Source organism: Microcaecilia unicolor, chromosome 10, assembly GCF_901765095.1.
Source record: "Microcaecilia unicolor chromosome 10, aMicUni1.1, whole genome shotgun sequence".
Lineage (NCBI taxonomy): Eukaryota > Metazoa > Chordata > Amphibia > Gymnophiona > Siphonopidae > Microcaecilia > Microcaecilia unicolor.
In genome coordinates this window covers 84,141,343-84,160,447 of record NC_044040.1, presented here as the reverse complement: position 1 = coordinate 84,160,447, position 19,105 = coordinate 84,141,343, and the positions used below count along the sequence as shown (strand labels likewise).

The 19,105-nt window shown below is 43.1% G+C and overlaps 1 protein-coding gene across 1 annotated transcript in view; it reads left to right on the top strand.

The window, feature by feature from the left end:
* The window catches only part of TBC1D30 (TBC1 domain family member 30), a 252,698-nt gene that overhangs the window by 189,899 nt on the left and 43,694 nt on the right, over positions 1-19,105 (top strand). The window contains 1 exon segment of the mRNA XM_030216536.1: positions 2,897-3,065. Within this exon segment, the coding sequence (XP_030072396.1) occupies positions 2,897-3,065 (169 nt within the window).

Sequence of the window (19,105 nt, the reverse complement as noted above, 5' to 3'; positions counted from 1 at the left end):
GAAACAGGCATATAAGAACACTTTAACAAAGAAATAGAATCAACATAGTGGAGGAGTAGCCTAGTGGTTAGGGTGGTGGACTTTGGTCCTGGGGAACTGAGGAACTGAGTTCAATTCCCACTTCAGGCACAGGCAGCTCCTTGTGACTCTGGGCAAGTCACTTAACCCTCCATTGCCCCATGTAAGCCGCATTGAGCCTGCCATGAGTGGGAAAGTGCGGGGTACAAATGTAACAAAACAAAAAAAAACATCTTCTAATTAAAAAATGTTCTTAAAGTACGTTTTCAGTAAGAATGTAGCAGATATCATAGATGTAATAGGAAAATTAAAAAAAACGGAAGTTATTAGCATGCAATTGATTCTCCAAAGATTCAATTCTTATGATGCAGGGTTAGGCTATCCCTAACAGCCAAAACTTGTATGGCTTGTAGGGTATTAACCTGAGCGTGCATAGTGCTATTAGATTTATTCAAAGTAGTGAACTTATTTTGCCTAACTAAAATATGGAACACAACATCCGACATTGTACATAATTGAGAAATCTTCCCTTTCATTATGCCAAATTTCTTATCAAGGATATTGATCCTTCAACTGAGCAATCAGGCAAATCAGCAGTCGGATCAAATACAGCTGGCACTAAGCTTAGGTGGGTGTGGCTCTCCCAAGGTAACAGAGAGGCATTCTCACCTTCATCTTCCAACTGTAACCTGTCAGGATTAGTAGAACGATGAATGTCAACATTTGTGGGTTGAGTCAGGAACTCAATCCTTAGGGCTTAGCAAGACTCTGCCAACAGCCGCAGAGAAAGCACTCTCAGTTGATACTACTGCAGTACGATGTCTGTCCATAGGCCCTTTCACCATAGGAGTAGAATTGGCCAGCTTATGTTTAACTGACCCCTTAGGCTTCCCTATAAGCACAGTCTGATATAATTTCCAGATTTCTTCCAAGTACTTCTAAGTACATTTAGGTGCTTTGAACAGGCTTCAAAGGGGCTTGCCCCTTTGGTCTTGCCCCTTCAAGCATACTCCAAAAGCTACACGCCTTGGCACACGGCGATGATATTCTGGTACTACGGGGCAAAGCCAGTGATGTCACTCTCAACGGAAGTGAGTAGTGTCTTCCACTAACTCCACTGCTTACCTCAGGTACCGCATGGCTCCAACGATTACAGTCTCTCCCGCACATGCATTGGTTCAGTGTGATGATATTCTGATGCTACAGGGTGGAGATAGTGATGTCTCTCTCAATGGAAGCGGGTATCATCTTTAAACAACCACTGCTTCCCCCAGATATTGCATGGCTCCAATAATCTCTTCCCGGAAGCCTTTTCCTTTTAATAAACTTTGTGCTATCAACTTGCGAGTACAGACAATTTGGTATATCTACAAATGAGACATTATGGGACTCCTTTTCAAAGCACTTAGACTTACAAAGTTCCATAGGTTACTGTATAATTTTGTAAGTCTAAGTGCTTTGAAAATATGCCTTTAAGTCTCTTTGCTACCAGTAATAGCATTGACTGAAGATTGAGCAAATGAAGGAGGTTTTTCTTTTGGGAGGTGACAGAACCCCCAGAGTATCCTTCTATTTTAAGGTTTGAAGAGCTGATTTACCACAGCTGAGCTTTCAAAAACAAGCTGAAGCTTATTCCAGAGATCTAGGTACACCAATCTCGGCAGACTTTTTACAACAACTTTTTTGTAAACCTTTAGTAAAATTGACATCTATAACATATCAAGAACAGCAATATAAATTTCTCTAAAGAGCTTACATATCACCTTACAGAGCATTTTTGATGGGATTAGCACAAAGAAGTCAATTCTAAAATGTATGGAATGTGAAGTGACTCTAGGTCATATGTTTTGGTCATACCCAGTGATATAATATATTTTTTGGGAAAAGTTAAATATTTGACCTACATCTCCCACTTATAGCTACTGTTTTCTTGTTTGATTGCTATGATGCATTCGTACCCAAACCAAATAAGAGTACACCTACCCATCTGCACTATTTGCTTTTGGTGGCAAGGAGAGTCATCTTGATACAATGATTAATTGATAGTGCACCTAATCAGAGTCAGTGGCTGAATTTACTGTATATTGTAATGGTCATAGAATGTCACAAGGCTAGTTAGAACTATCCTGCCTGCTGGCAGAAATTCCAACAAATATGGGAACTTTTATGGACAGTATTACTACATAGGGCACATGTTGGATTTTAAACAGTTAATCTTACAATTAGGTACATGACTCTCAGACTATTGTGTACACTTTCAGCTTGGATAAGAGTCCACCAAGCTTGGAAAGTTCAGTTCATCTATGGGGAGGAGGAAAAGGGGTGTAGGGGATATATCTGAACATATGTTATTGTCTTGTTGCTGGTTGATTTTCAGATAAAAATATATTTTTTAAAAAAGTCAAAATGGGTTGCAGTTCTATTTAAATAAAAGCTTCTACGTAATTCCTATTCATATGTAACAAGATTACCTAAATTCATTGTTTTGTGAGTTTGATTAATTAGATTACCATCAGAATTATTCTGTATATTCACTTCAGAAGAAGAGTGAGCAAAACAAAAATGTTCACTTTTTTATTATTGTTTTGTTTAGTTTCATTTTTAGCATACACTAACAGTAACACATACTGTTCCTATTGGCTTACATTTAGTGTATGCTAACTAACAATATGCTGAAATGAAATGGAATTGATTGAAACAAAAATATACAAATCTGCGTTATTGTGTATGATCCTTTATTAAATCTTAAATCTATCTTAGCCCAAACCTTGGTGTTCTTTAAGATAATATGTTAACTTTTTCATCTTGTTGTGGTTGGGTGCATTCAGCTGGGATTATAGAGATGGTTTCTAAATAACACCTTTCTCTTCTTTTTCAGGAGGGTATGAGCCACCACTAACAAATGTGTTCACAATGCAGTGGTTTCTGACCTTATTTGCTACCTGCCTGCCTAATCACACAGTTCTGAAGATCTGGGATTCAGTATTCTTTGAAGGATCAGAGATCATCCTAAGGGTGGCATTGGCTATTTGGGCAAAACTTGGAGAGTAAGTGATTTTGCTTTTCAAACAAAATATTATCCATGTTGAAGAGTTAAGTCCTGTGAGTAGAGCTGATGATGCAATAGAAAATATATTAGTTCTTCATTTTGCAGCTATTTTTTCCTATTTACCGTCTAGAGATAAGTTTGCCTTATATTGAATAATCAACACTTTTTCAAATAATTGTATAGTCCATCTTTAATTTGGCAACAGAAATTTCTTCCTGTGTTAGTATTCCTTTTTAATAAGGTAAAGGATCAAAGGAAGGTCAGTTTTCTATTATATGTTCAGAACAATAGTATAAGTATTTTTTTAAGGCAACAACTATAAAATTCTCTCTACTATTGAAACTATATGTTGAGTAAGGTCCCTTTTCTTAAAGTTAAATCTATATCCTCAAATGGGGAATGTTGCAGTCCAGTTAACTTCTCAGGAGTCACAACATGTGAATTCTGTCAATAGGAACTTTCCTTTAGATCCCTGGAAAATCTGGATTCTTCTCCTCTAGGAGAGTGGGAGTTGAATCCCCTGTATTTCTTTCCTGATGGTAGCAGAATATAGAGCCTTTTTGGGGATTCAGCTAGACACCATGATTTCATCTCTCTTTCTAGGAAAGACATTTTGAGTTTGCTACAGAAGCTTCATAGTTGGCAACTGATGATGCTGTAGCATGCTAGTGGACACTGTCTAGACAGTTGCATTCCTGATCTTCCTGTGATCATGCTCCAATGGGATGGAAGTTAAAACGCCGGTATTTTGGGGGTGGTGATCAAACAGCACATTGCTAAATTTATTCACTTTGGCTAGACCATGCTGTAATTTTTTCTGCACAACAAAAATATGTCCTTTGCTTCCTGGTGACAGAAGTCGAAAACTAAACTCCTTGAAAGTATGCATGTGTGGTTCAGATGAACAATGGGGGGAGGAATTCTAGTAACAGGTAATGGGAATGTGAATACGCTGATTTTCCTATTGTGATTTTTTACTCTTAAAAGTGCAAATCCTTGAGAAAACCGAACTTCTGTCTGGAATGTTGTTTGAAGAGATCTATAATTATACACCCACTACTGGAGGTCCAAGTCAGGTTATGACCCGCTAAAAGAACTCTTATCCTTGTGGATTGGGAATTACTGGACACTCACTGCTTTTGTATTACTGGAACAGTGCAACTGAAATTTTTAGCTAATCTTTTGTTTTCAAACTGTTGAACATACAGATGCTCATTTTCAAAGATCATAGACTTACAAAGTTACATAGGGGCTCATTTTCAGAGCACTTAGACTTACAAAGTTCTATAGGTCACTATCAGGCTCATTTTTGAAAGAGAAGGGCGTCCAAAAAGCGACACAAAAGGCACATGGGCATCCCCGTGAAAGAAGGTCGCCCAAATCCAATAATCGAAACAGGGCCGTAAGGATGTCCTCAGAGCGAGGATGCCCATCTATGGTCGTCCCCGCAGGGGGCATTTTAGGGGCGGCGTTACAAGATGGGCCTAGCAAAATGGTTTCGCATGGGTGGGAACATGGGCGTCCTTAGTTGGACCTGAAATAAACGCAACCAGGGTAAGGGGGAAATCGTCTTTAGATCCATTAGCGATTTTGTGCAGTTGGAGAGTGGCAGTTTGGAAGGAACAGGTGGCCTTCTGTATGGCCACACTTATGACATATATGTACCAAAGTTTCTCTGTCACAGTTCACCTGTCATGCCACCCAGATTGCTGACTCCTCTCACATCAACCCCAGCATTTGATAATAGCACATATGTAGTGCACAAAGTACACACACAGACCCTGGTAGTTGAAAAAAGTGTAACATAGTAACATACATAACATAGTAGATGACGGCAACATCATAATATATTTTCATAAACTATGTACAAAAAAAGTCCCATCAATGAGGCTGCTGTCCCTCCAAGACCCTTCTCATAAGTTCTATCAGTAGCAGCACGAGCCAGCTGTGTGTATCCTGCCTTTGCTCGACAGAGTGCCACAGTGCTGTCACCTCCAGCAGCAACTGGTTGATTACAGTAACCAGTTGCTGCAGGAGTTGCAGTACTGCGGCACTGTTGTCCAGTGGTGCTGCTGGGGCTGGTGGGTGCTCCTCCTCCTCCCCCTCCAGAGGAGGCATATTGGCCCATTGGTCCTCCTCCACCGCCGCCTCCTCTAGTTCTGTGGCCTCCTCCTCCTCCTGATGCGCCACTGGTGCTGTGGCCTCCGCCGCCTCCTCCTCCTGCAGCTGCCGCCCTGTGTATGTAAAAGGATTGTCTTTGAGATCAACACATCCAACATGGCTTGCATAGGTCAGAAGCTGGCTGGCCTGAGGCGGGGGATGGGGAAAGGTGTGGTGAGTCCTGGGCTATACCCATGGGGTGTGAGATGCATGAGATGACATGACAGGGAACCCTGGAAGCTGGTCTGACACAGAGTACACAGGATGTGTTGGCAGACCACACTCATTGGTCAGCAGCATGTTTGCATTATGATTTGTGACTATGGTTGGGGGGGGAGGGGAGAACACATTACTTTAATATGAGGCAATGACATCCACTAAGAGTAGAACCTCAGGCAGGAATACCATGAAACAGTATCCACCCCAGAAAGGGGGATACAGAAGTGAGGCATGTCATCTCATTCATCTCAGAGGAGGTTAGTTGGAAGTTGCAGCCACACTCATGGGAGGGTAGCTGCAACCTCAGGGCTTGATCTGGGACAGAGGTGTTATGACTTTCTAGTTGCCTATTAGCCACATGGAAACTGATATTGTACATGACATTTGCATTATTAAATAAATATATTTACAAATGAGTACAGGTGCCCTGTTTATAATACGTTGAGCCCTGAGGTGCCTTTGCACTGTTCTGATCATATCAGGCCTCTCCCGCTTTATTCGGCGGAACCTGTGCCTCGGGGACTCGAGGTCCTCCAAATGCTAAGTCTTCTGCAAGATATAAGTTTTACACCAGGAGTCAGGGGATGATCCTTCTTGCCTTCAGCACACAAATTCATTTGGAAATCAAATAGGAGAGACACACAACACTGGTTGGGGGGGGGGGGGGGGGGACATTACATTGGTACAGGTGATGTCATTGAGGTGGACGTGAGGACAGAGAGTACCATTTGTTTGCAGTATTGTAGGGATGTGGGAATGTTTTTCCTTTCTAGTATATAGATTCTATTAATGAATGTGCATGTGCACATATCACTGATTACCCTTGAATGCAGACTACAATTAGTGCTTATATTGCTGAGGGAGCTCTTATATGTGTAGCTAGAGGAGGGGGCCCTGATAGCCCAGGAAGGAGGGGGAAGCAAACACTTACCTTTCCAACTTGTCTCGTATTTGATACCAGGCTTGAATCGAGACAGTCCTGGGGGGGCAGGTGGTGGTGCCTAAAAAGAATGCGCCGGTGCTTCATGCAAAGGTGCACTAGGCACAAAATTCCAGCATTGCTGAAATTTGGCTCGCGCCCGAGAGCCATGTTTCTCAGTGAATAACCGTTGGAAAACATGCATCGCCTTATATGGACGCCCATGCTTGATGGACGTCCTTACACGCACAGTTCCTTATATGGACGGGCCAGCACGTGGACATCCTAGCATATATAAAATGGGGCCGCACGTGGACGGCTGTCAGGCATGGACGTCCATGACGTGCATGGACCATCATCATGCGTGCGGGGCCTTATCTATACGAGTACTTGTTCTCAAGTGCGAAGTCTTCCTTATATGAATCATTATCAAGTGTGCGAACCTCTTCATATATACGCAATAAAATATGTATGTTCCTTATATTTCACATAGCTGCATGTTGCGCAAGTACAGTGCATGTAGTTGCGGACATCCAGGTTGGGAAATGTAAGGAATATTCAAAAGTGCAAAATACAGTAACAAGGATGTGTTTCTCACTTCGGCGGGCCTAGTAAGATGAACGTCCTTCAGCAGTTCTGCAAGAAACACGTCCTTGTTACTGTATTTTTGCATCTATGAATATTCCTTATATTTCCTGTACCTGGATGTCCACAACAACCAGATACATCAGAGAAGTCCAAAGTATGGTAATAAGGACGTCTTTCTCATAGAACCGCCAAAGGACGTTCATATGACAAATGTTGGCAAGTACAGTGAATGTTGGGGACGTCTTTTGGCGGTTCTGGAAGATGGGCGTCCTTTTTTTAGTACACTTTGGGCGTCCCTGATTTGGGCGTTTTGCGCTGCGATAATGGAATGTCTAAGGACTTCCATACTATTTTTCGATTATACCTACGTGATTTTGGACAACTTCACGAGGGCGTCCTAATTCATACTTGGACGACCTTTCGAAAATGCCCCTCATAACTTTTTAAGTCTAAGTGCTTTGAAAATACACCTATGTAACTCTGTAAGTTTATGTGCTTTGAAAATGAGCCTCTTAGCCTTGTATAATAACTTTATTAAATTTTATAGAGCTTGATTTCACAATAGTAATGTTTAAAAAGAAAGGGAGTCTTTACTATAGTGGTTCCCAAATGGGGTCGCAAAATTCATTCAGGGATTCATTTTATAACAGGGCATTCATTTTATAACAGGGCACCTAGATGAAATATCTAAAAAGGTGCCTATTTTAAACCAATTGTCCAACTCTCCACTCAAAACAGAATGTTTCACAGCTATCTCTCCAGTAAATTGACACAGTGAGATAGGATAGAAGGTACCATACCTGCCTGTTTATCTACTACCCTCCATATTTCAACATTAGTAACCTCTTGAGGAGAGTGGTAAGAGGAATAGCACCCCTTCCCCTTCCTCCATGGGAAAATGACAGGATTAAGATTCCGTTGGCCAGTGCCAGTTCCATCAATTGAAGTAGTGTGCAAGACACCTTCTAAAAGGGTATTACCCTCCTCATCTTCCCCAAATATTGATACCTGCAAATCTTATCAGGGCTGTGAGGTTTCCTTAGGTGGTCAAGTACTAATGACCTACAATCCCTTGGTCTTTCAAGGATAAAGCCAGATGCCTACTGGGCAGTAGAGGTGGTAAGTTGGAGAATCTTACTAAGTGAAACATCAGTCACAGGGCCAGTCTTTGTTCCCCAAGACTCAGGGGCATATCTGCAGGTGGGCCCAGGCCCACCCAGAAGTACAGCCTCATAAGATTCAGCACTATCCCTTCAGCCAGACCCAGTCCCTCCTGCAGTTCCAACACCTCCGTGTGTTTCTCACCCTCTCCCACCCCTGCAGCAGTGCTTGAACTTTGCTATCAGTGATGCCTGGCAGCAACTCACACATGCGGCGTCCTGCTCCTGGACCTTCCCTCTGCGCTGATGCAACTTCCTGTTTACGCAGGTGGGATGAAGCAGAGGGAAGGTCCTGAAGCAGGACGCCGCACCTGGGAGTTGCTGCCAGTGTACGCCGATGGCATTAAATGCAAGCGCTGTGGCGGGGATGGGAGAGGGTGAGGAAGACAGTGGGGTGCTGGCCCTGCAAAGGGAGGGGGCTGAAGGGAAGGGAGATGTGCCAGACTTGCGGGGAAGGGGGGTAAGGAAGACGCAGAGGTCCTGGACTTGCAGGAGGGTAAGGAAGACAATGAGGTCCTGGATTTGTGGGGGGGGGGGGGGGTAAGGACGATGCGGAGGTGCTAGACTTGCAGGGGGTTAAGGAAGACATGGAGCTGCTGGACTTGGGGGGGTAAGGAAGACTTGGAGGTTCTAGCCCTGTGAGTGAAGGGGGCTGATGGGGGGGAGAGGTGCTGGACTTGCAAGGGGCAGGGGTTGGAGGGGAAAGGGAAGAGATGCTGGACATGGAGGGGGTTGGAGGGAAGGCGGAGAGGTGCTGGATATGCAGGGGAGGGCTAGAGGAATGGGATAGAGATGTGGACTGCAAGGGGAGCTGGAGGGAAGGGAGAAAGATGCTGGATATGTGGAGGAGGTTTGGAGGAAAGGGGAGAGGCGCTGGATATGTGGGGAGGGGTTGGAGGGAAAAGGGAGATGTGCTGGATATGCAGGGGAGCTGGAGGAAAGGAGAGAGATGCTAGATATGCAGGGGGTTGAAGGGAAGTGGGAGAGGTGCTGGACATGACTGTAGTGGGGGCTGGATGAAAGGGAGAGAGGTGTTGGACATGTATGGGGGGCTGGATGAAAGGGAGAGAGGTAAGGACATGTACGGGGGTGACTGGAGGGAAGGGAGAGAGGTGCTGGATATGCAGGGGATGGCTGAATGGAAGGGAGAGAGATGTGGACCTGCAAGGAGGGCTGGAGCAAAGGGAGAAAGGTGTTGGACCTATGGGAGTGGGAGGGGTTAGAAGGGAGAGAGATGCTGGACAAGGGGATAAAGGAAGAGGGGGTCAAATGCTGGACCTACAGTGGGAGAAAGATGCATAATGGGAAGGGAAGAGAGAGGAAGAGAAGCTGGTTGGGGTGGGGTCAGAGAGGAGAGGGACACATTGGTGTGGGAGGAGGGAGATAGGGGACATAGGGAAGTGTACAGATAGAAAAGGGAGATGATGGGCATTAGGTGGGAACATGGTGACAGGGACACAAATGTGAGATGCTGTATAGAGATGGCATATGGGCACAGAGGGGCAATACCTGACAAGGGGTGGGAGGGAGGGGGATATAGAATAGAGATACAATGCTGGATACTGGAGAGGGGGGTATATGGACACAGAGGGGAGATGCCAGACAAAGGGGAGAATAGGAACACAGGAGATGCTGGGCATGGGGTGCATAGGTGCACAGAGGAATGATGATGGATGCGGGAATATGAACACAGGGGAGATAACTGGACAAGGAAATATAGGGAAACAGAGATGGGAGGTGGATGATGGACATGGAGAAAGGAGGAATGTCAAATAGACAGGAGACCCTGGCAAGTGAGTTGAGAAAAGACAGAGAGAAGCAGAAACCAGAGACTGGGACCAATATGATTTGAAAAATAAAATGACCAGACAACAAAAAGATACAAAAAAATCATTTTATTTTCTATGTTGTGAATATAATATGTCCGATTTGGAATGTATGTCTTGCCAGCGCTGGTGTTAATGTGGCTGGGGTCCAGGGCAGAAATCTAGGAGAGCACCCCAAAGTCCATTACCAGGCTGCGCCTTCAGCTTCCAGCAAGCTTGGGGCTTTCTCTGGCCAGGGAACCAAGCACAGTTGGCCTAGTTGCAACCCCTAATGCCATCCCTGGCATGTGCCATCTTTATATTTTGCACAAGAGGAAATGCCTGACTTTCTTGTTTCTCTGGTGTTGTAGAACATGCAAGGTCTGGTTTCTTGGGTTTCTGTTTCTGTTTCTGTTTCTAGAGCTTGTGGTCACTTATTCTGTATTTGGCATTTGTGTTCTGTGTGTGTGACTGAGGTATTCTGTTAGCATGTATTTTCTATATAGCATTCTGTAGTAATTTGGCTTTTCAGATAAATGTATTGGTATTTTAGGACCCCATTATAATAGGTAGGATCCTTGTTTTGGAAGTTAGTGCTGGCTTGGTACATTTGCTCTAGGTTCTCAGTGACCTTTTTTGTTTTATAGCTTTTTTAAAATTACTTTGTCTTATTGAGATTACACTAGAAACCAACATTTCTTTGTATGGTGAGTTTTATGGGGAAATGTCCTTGCTGTGCTCTGTTTCTATTGTTGGTGGAGGGCCAAGAGGTTCTCTGGATGTGAAATGTTTGGCTTCAATACCATATGTGTGTTGGAGGACCATGGCTCAATGGGGCTGAAGAGTGCAGTCTATTGTACTTCCCTTAGTTCTCAATTTGCCTGCAGCCACTGAAGCCTGAACTGCAACCCTCATTGAAGTTATTGGGATTGAGGTAGAGGTCAAGCATGGAGTGGGGTAGGGACAGAGCATGGATGCATCAGGTTGCTGTTTTTCTTTTTCAAATAGTTAGCAACTCTAGTGCCTACCCATCCAACCTGTTGGCCCACCTAAAAATTGCATTCTGGCTACACCACTTCCCCAAGTCAAACAATGCTACCAGCCCCATTTCATCTCACAGCATCTTCAGGGGCAGTGCTTATCCTGAAGAAGCCGCCAAATGCCCCCCCCCCCCCCCCCCCCCAAGCTTACAAGATAAGTGCCAAAGTGCTTAGTTTTACAAGTTAGAGCTTATATGATAAGCGCTGCAAGTGTTAAAGGTCAGAAGGTAGCTGCTATTTGAACACAGACAAATGTTATCCACTGTGAGCTTCTAAGATACAAGATGGTTTTAAGAGTGCTGTGCTTGAAGAATGTGGAAGAAGCAGCAGTATGAATTTCCAGAAATGGTAAAAGCACACAAAAAATAGTGCCTGCAAAATTAATAAAAGAAAGAAATAAGAGGGTTTTTTGGGAGGTTTTTGACCAATGAAAGATAATTAATATTCCCATAAGCTTGGGATTTCTGAGGTCTTTTCCTCCTTTTAATTTAGTAATTGAGAAGAATAAAGATTGTGAACTTACTTTGCATTAAAATAAATTTTATGCCAGGTCATCATGTGGATGAAATTATTGTATGTGGATTCAGCTGATGACAGTAGCAGACTCCAGTTGTCTTAGTTGTAGTTACACAAACATTTGCAGGTTCATTTCCAGTTTCTGGTTTGTTCTTACTGTTTGTTTATGGGTGGTACGCCAAGGATAGCTGAAATTGTATCCCTAACAGCCTCATTAAATCCTGCCAAACCCCTGAGGTGAATTGGGATTCTCAGTATTGGCTATTTGCTTTGGCAAGCAGTATAAAATGCACAGCTTCTTTACAAACTGCTTTGCTGTGTGTAGGGCTGATAGGAGTTTTCTGTTGGGATGAAGTGTACCATCTTGGTGAAAACAGGCACTACTACCAGAATGATGGTTTACTTTGGATTCTGCCTTGATTTTTGAAACTGTCTACTGCTGGTTCATAGTGAACTTTTTAAACTTGTAGAATGAAGTTTGTCTCTTATCATAAGATTTAGGCCTGTGGCAGGAGAAGGTTACATACTTAAATGCTTCTGCTCCTGCTTCTGATAAGGTAATTCATTTGATGGAGGAGGTCAGGAGATGGTGTGGTAACACTATTAGAGGGAAATTTACCTCCTTATCAGTTTCAGTAAGATTTTATTGGGTGGAGACCTCAAAGCAAAATTTGAACTTAAAACCATGTCTTTTCATATGGACAGTAATTGTGTTATTGAGATATTTGTTACTGATTTGCTCAGTACTGATATCAGACTTCAGCAAACTGTAGGCTAGCAAGTCTGATATCAGTACTGGGCAAAACAGTAGCAAGTATCAGCCAACAGTTTTCTGAACTACCCCTCTGGCTTTTCAAAAAAAATGGTGTTAAATTGACCATCCTGGAGTCTTAAGGCACAGTGACTGGTTTTAGTTTTTAATCTTTTTTATTAACAAAAATTCATGCATGACACAACTTGTAGGCAGTACACTATAACCAACTACACTGCTCATTAAACCTCCACTTTTGTATTAATACCAAGCCTTAAACCCTACCCAGCCTCTCCCACCCTGTCTTCCCACCCCATCGATTTCTATGGATGAGATACACAAAGAGCTTTACACATGCCATTGTGAAACAAGCATATATAGATTCCCACCTTCCATCCATAGCCTCTTCCAGCTCCAACCCTAAAGACTACCAAAATCCCAACTCTACACTCTCCTCCTGACACATAACGCGTTAAGTTTCTGATTTCTAGAGGAAAGGACCTGGATATAACTGCCCCAAATTGTCAGGAATTTTTGTCTGGCTTTCACATTAAATCCACCCCCCCCCCCCCCCCCCCCGGTGAATCCTCCTGTGTCCAATATTTCAAAATACATTTCATTCCCAAACCCTCAGCTTTGGGTATTAACATTTGGTTCCCTTTATTAAAGTCACCATAGGCACCTTGCGTATCCAACTGTAACAACAATGGTGTGAATGGAACTGTTTGGCTTATCAAGTCTGCCAAATAGCTTACAATTTTTCCCTGGCAGACCTTCACCTTTCTATAGCTCCTAAATGCATGTATGTAAGTGTTTTTATCAGTCTTTACACTTGACTCTGCCTTACTTGAATGCCTGCATCTGAGAAAAATATGCCCTATATAGGATTTTAAACTGGCATTCTCTGAAATTAGCACTGTATACTACCTGTGGTATCGCATGCACCAGGTAGCAGATTTGATTCTCCCTTGAGGAAGAGCTAAATCTTTGCACCATCTTTCCACTAAATTGCTATAATCTCTAAGTGGTTTTGCCTTGACCGTAGCCTTATGCACCAGAGTTTATAGGTAATGAATAAGTTGGTGATAAGCAAGAAGATTTCCCACTCTAGATGATACTTTTTATTGGAGCATTGCATACGTCAGAAACTAACCATCTTCTCTGAGGAGGTGTCCAGCAAAATTTATTCCACCCTAAGCCCATCTCAAAAACACCTCATTCTCCATCTCCAGCCTAAACTCTGCATTACCTCTAAGTGGCAGCAAGTCATTAATGTGGGGATTTGGATTCCATAAGGTGGCTAGAAAATGCCACACAGCTCCTAACAGTCACAGCAGAACACTATTCTTAATGTGGAGTGGTAACAGTTTCCTGTGGGCCTGTAATAAGTAAAATGCCAGGGAGGAAAAAATTCTCATTCTATCCAACATTCAATTTCTAAGGTGCTAAGTAAACACACTTTGTAAGTCAGGTAACCACAAACCTCTCTGATTCTAATTGCAATAAATCCTCTAATTTCATCTTGGGCTTCTGCTTTACCCCTAGCAGAATTCAGGTAAAGCATGCCTCAGAAGAAGCAAATCCTACCACAGCACTCTAAGCAGGAGTAACTACAACACTCTAGTTGATGTCTGGTATCCGCTAGTAACTTACATTGACTCTATAAAGCTGCCAAGTATCAGGAGTCAGTTGTATTCCCATACCAGAAGGATCCCTCTTCCCATTTCAGAGGAAAGACCCCTTCCACCATAGGCACCGACTCCCTGGGTGCTGTGGGTGCTCGAGCACCCCCAATGTTTCATCCACCGGAAGTTCGTTACCTCCCTCCCTCTGAGTTCCAGGGTCATCGTCCCCCCCCCCCCCCGAGTTCCAGGGTCGTCCCCCCCCCCCAAGTTCCAGGGTCGTCGTCCCTCCATCCCTCCGAATTTTAAAAGTCATCTTGACTTACCTCGTCGGGGTTACGGCGGCCGACAGCAGCGGTAAAAAGCGTGCAGGCTCCACGCTTACTTCAGTTTTCCCTTCTCTCTCTCTCCGCTCTGGTCCCGCCTTTGCGGAAACAGGAAATGAGGGCAGGACCAGAGCGGAGAGAGAGAGAAGGGAAAACTGAAGTAAGCGCCGAGCCTGCACGCTTTTTACCGCTGCTGCTGGCCGCCGTAACCCCGACGAGGTAAGTCAAGATGACTTTTAAAATTCGGAGGGATGGAGGGACGACGACCCTGGAACTTGGGGGGGGGGGGGACAACCCTGGAACTCGGGGGGGGGGGGGGACAACGACCCTGGAACTCGAGGGAGGGAGGTAACAAGAAACTAGGGTCAAATTAATATTCCAAATTCCTATTTTTCTCAAGTTAAATGTGCTTAACCGATAAAAATGAAAATAAAAAGAACTGCTGTAAATAAGAGTCCCAAAGTCGGAGAATACCAGGCTGACTAGTTCTGTATAAAAAGTCCAAAGCACAAAGAGGTAGCTAAGTTCCTACGCTGGTGGGAGATTTTGAAGAAATGGAATTTATGCGGGATGCAAAGAACAAACATTTAAAGAAACTTCAGACCGCTCAAGACACGGCAGCTAGGCTTATATTCGGGAAAAACGCGATTTGAAAACACAAAACACTGGCTCCCAATCAAAGAATGCATAGCTTTCAAAATCTGCACTCTGGTTCACAAAATTATCTACGGTGAAGCCCCGGGATACATGACAGACTTGATTGACCTACCAACTAGAAACACATCCAAATCAACACAAACGTACCTAAATCTGCACTACCCAAGCTGCAAAGGACTCAAATACAAATCAACTTATGCATCCAGTTTCTCCTACATAAGCACACAACTGTGGAACGCATTACCAAAAGCCATGAAAACTATGTACGACCATCTAAACTTCCGGAAAAAACTAAAAACTAACCTATTTAAACAGGTATACCCTACCAATCCAACATAAATGCCTGATCTCTGCAACACAACAAAACTAAAGTACGTAATGGACATAACACAACTCTTCCGTTGTACGATTTCATAATGTGGCTGTGCCACATGAATTTTATCTAACCACAATATCACTTTGTATTTGTTTACACCGGAGTCTGCAAACGCCTCTCCAGCATTTGCAAGCCACATTGAGCCTACAAATAGGTGGGAAAATGTGGGATACAAATGTAACAAATAAAAATAAAAAGTTTTTGCTATCTCTACAAATGTGAAAAGGTGCCAGATAAAATAAGGGGCTCAGAATCTTCTGATCGTGTAGTTCAGCACATAAGGGCACAAAAGCTTTACGTTAAGTGTGCACTTTAACTGTGAAGTCCTACCTTTACGCAAAGCCTTCAAAATAGCTTGCTTGTGCACTAGATATAATACGCAGAACACAACTATATGGGGATGTGCGATATCACTTCTGTCACCCATCCTGTGGGCTCGCTCTAGTTTAAGAGGACCCCACTGAGACTCTGAACTTAGGGATTGTATGAGCCAATTCTCCAAACTTCCTACAAGCTCCACACCCTTCAAGGCTTGAGGAAGCCCCACCAGGCGCAGATTATTGTGCCTAGACCGGCCCTCTATATCATTGAGTTTACATTCCATCGTTGTATGTGGAGCCGAAACTGGGCTTTTTCCTCCAGTGTACCTATGCAGTGTTGCTGCGCATCCATCTCCAAATCCATGCTGTTCAAGCATACGTGAGCAGCCTCTGTTCTGTTGTGCAGTTGCTGCAATTTCACATCCATTGATTCCTCCACTTCAGCCTGCATCTCTGTCACTATTTCCAGAGTCCAAACAGAACTTAACTGAAGGGCTCTGCGGGGCTGATCAAGCTTCCATCTTAGAATCTGCTCCCTGCTGCTTTTCCTTATCTTTGGAAGCCATTCTCGATGCCATTTCAGAATCAATAGTCTTGGAATTCTCTTTTCTTCTAGTCAACGGGAACACATAAAATATTTGGGATGTATGGCTTTTTTGGTGGGGAGATGGAGGAGCTGAGCCAGGTAGCTTCCGCTTCTGTCATTTTTAATTCTCTATATAGAATTGTCCCCTTAATGCTTAACACAATTTTTTGTGACTTTTTTTTTCTATGAGGCTTCTTTTCCATTTTGTTCCTTTTTTATGGTGGTTGCTGTGTCTTATGGTGGGTTATCAGAGCTGGTTAAGCTTTTTTTCAGTTCTGTAGTCTGGGTGGGAGAAATTTGAGGTTTGTTTGCCAGCTATAAAGTTTTAAATTAATCAGAATATTCCAGGCTGGCTTTGAATCCTTGGATCTTAACTGTTCTACTGTGTGGTGTATTGTATATGATGCTCATTTCATTAGATTTCTCAGCACGATATATGGTCTGCCTGCCTTGTTTTGTTTGTCTATTACAGAATTTTATATACCATCCTTCATCAAAATAGATAGAAGGCAGAGCTTGGAGGTCTTGCCATGGACCACTATTTTCAACACAACAGATGCACTCATTCCACAAACACAAGAAAAATAACACGTGTTTAGGACCTGCCTTCAACCTAAGCAAGGAACCCTTCTTCCACTGATATTAAGAATTGAATTCCAAAGTGGTGGGGCTAATATGTAAAATTCAGAATTATGAGTAATCTCATGGTGAATACTAGATGGTAGTGGAATGAATAAAAATAAATTGTCATCCTGAAAGCATAATATACAGCAGTTGACAGTGATGATTTGTAATCTTGAAAATCTGTCTGCTTTTTATTTAAAGACACCTCTACTATGGTCTCTATTGCAACCTCGCTATCGGGATGCCCAATACTTCTACTGCTGTTCATTTCTATAGTGCTACTAGACATACCTGTGTGCATACAGCACTGTGTAAGAGCAGGGCCGGCACAACCTGGTAAGCATGGCAGGGGGACGCTGATCTTGGAGGGAGCCATAAGCCATGCTTACCAGCAGCTCATAATTCCAGCCGCAGCCCCCAGGCCTCACCTGCCCGACCTCAGCTCCCACGACAGCCCCCTTTTTATTCCTGCCACCCTGCGTTCTTTTATCTCAAAGCAGCAGTAAAAGAAGCAGGCTGCCTTGGGCTTTCCATCACTATGTCCTGCCCTTGCTTCTCTGATGTAATTTCCTCTTTCCGTAAGGGTGGGACACAGGGACAACCCGAGCCAGTCTGTTTCTTTCACTGACACTGATGCTTTGAGGTAAGAGATTTAAATGCAGGGTAGCAGGAACAGAAAGGGGCTGTTGCGGGAGCCGAGGGCGGGTAGGTGGGGACTGGGAGCTGAAACTAGCAGCAGCAGCAGCTGAGAAGGCGGCTAAGGCTAGAACTCAGGGGCTGAAAAGGGGGGCAGGTGGGGGGATGGAACTGGAACTAGCAGCAGCTGAGAAGGGAGGCTAAGGCTGGAACATGGGGCTGAAAATGGGGGCAGGTGAGAGAAATGGTTTGGGGCTGAAATGGGGGCAGGTGAGAGACATGGGCTGGGACTGAAAAGGTGGGACAGGTGAGAGAAGGGACTAGAACTGGGGCTGAAAAGAGGGGCAGGTGGGAGAAAGGCAAGGAGGTTGGATAAAACAGGAGATGAAGTGAGCCTATTTAGTCCATTGTATAAGCAGAAGCCAGTAGGTGGAGCTTGCCATGGTTTTAGTACAACCAAAACACAATGGCAACGGATTATTAGAAATAAGGGACTTCCTATGCGTGGTCCATCTGTAACAAGTCTAAAGCTGTTTCAGTTAGATAGGCAGTGCCTTAAAAGGTGGAGGAGAAGATTTTTTAAAAACTTATTGGACAGCTTTTTAATTTATTTGAAAGCTTCCCATATGTAGATATAAATATCATGAAATAATTGAATATCACTAAAACAGCTTCAAAAATTATTGTAGCTGGTAGAAACACAATTATAAACTCTATATTTTGTGCTCATTTTTCTACAGTGTTCTAGCCAATAGAGATGGCCAAATTTTAGTGAGGATATCCTATTTCCTGATGGGTTTATCTTAATTGTTGTAATCTGCCTTGGGAAGCCTGGTTTTATAAAGATGATGGAATATATTGAAATTAAATGGAAGTAGAATTAAACTCTCCTTTCACTGGGGCATATGCAATCACATCTTCATCTGTTTTGAAGTTTACATTTTAGATACACAAATGGATTATTCTGTTTTGAACATGTTTCAGGGGCAAGTCAAAATAAAAATATTTTGTTTCATGCAGATGTCTTTTGTTTAAACATAACTAAATGGGCTATAAGCCCCTAATGCAGTTCACTGGTTTTCTTATATTTTCTTCTTGTGATGACTTACACTTTGCCAAAACTGAAAACTCTTATCGCTATCTGGTCGATAAGAAAAGGAGTTCATTGTGAACACTATCCACCCTAAAAGGTTGTTTTGTGACTGTACATGAGGAATTGTGATATTGAATAAATAAGTGTATGTTTGTGTCCCTAGTCATGCATCCAAAGTTTATATAATCCTTTCAAGAAATCCAGTTAATCATTTAACTTATTAGTGGAACATAACCACAGAGGCATGGTATGGTCGCATTTTCATTATGATAATACTAGGGCCCAGCTAAGGAACAGGTTATTTTGATTTAGTCTCACTGGACCAAACTTGCTTTCCTTATGCCATCACCATCCAGCTGAATAGGCAGTGTCTTAAAAGGTGGAGGATAAAGGATTATTTTAAAAAACACATCCCACATTATTCCAAGCAAAGTCGGGTTCAGTGTGGCTTACATTTGAAAATACAGTGAGAGAGAATAATAGAATTCAGTTATTCATGGGAGCAAGTAACATAGTACTACTACTAACTAACATTTCTAAAGCGCTACTAGGGTTACACAGCGCTGTACAATATAACATAGAAGGACAGTCCCTGCTCAAAGAGCTTACAATCTAAAAGACAAGAGTAAATGACGGCAGA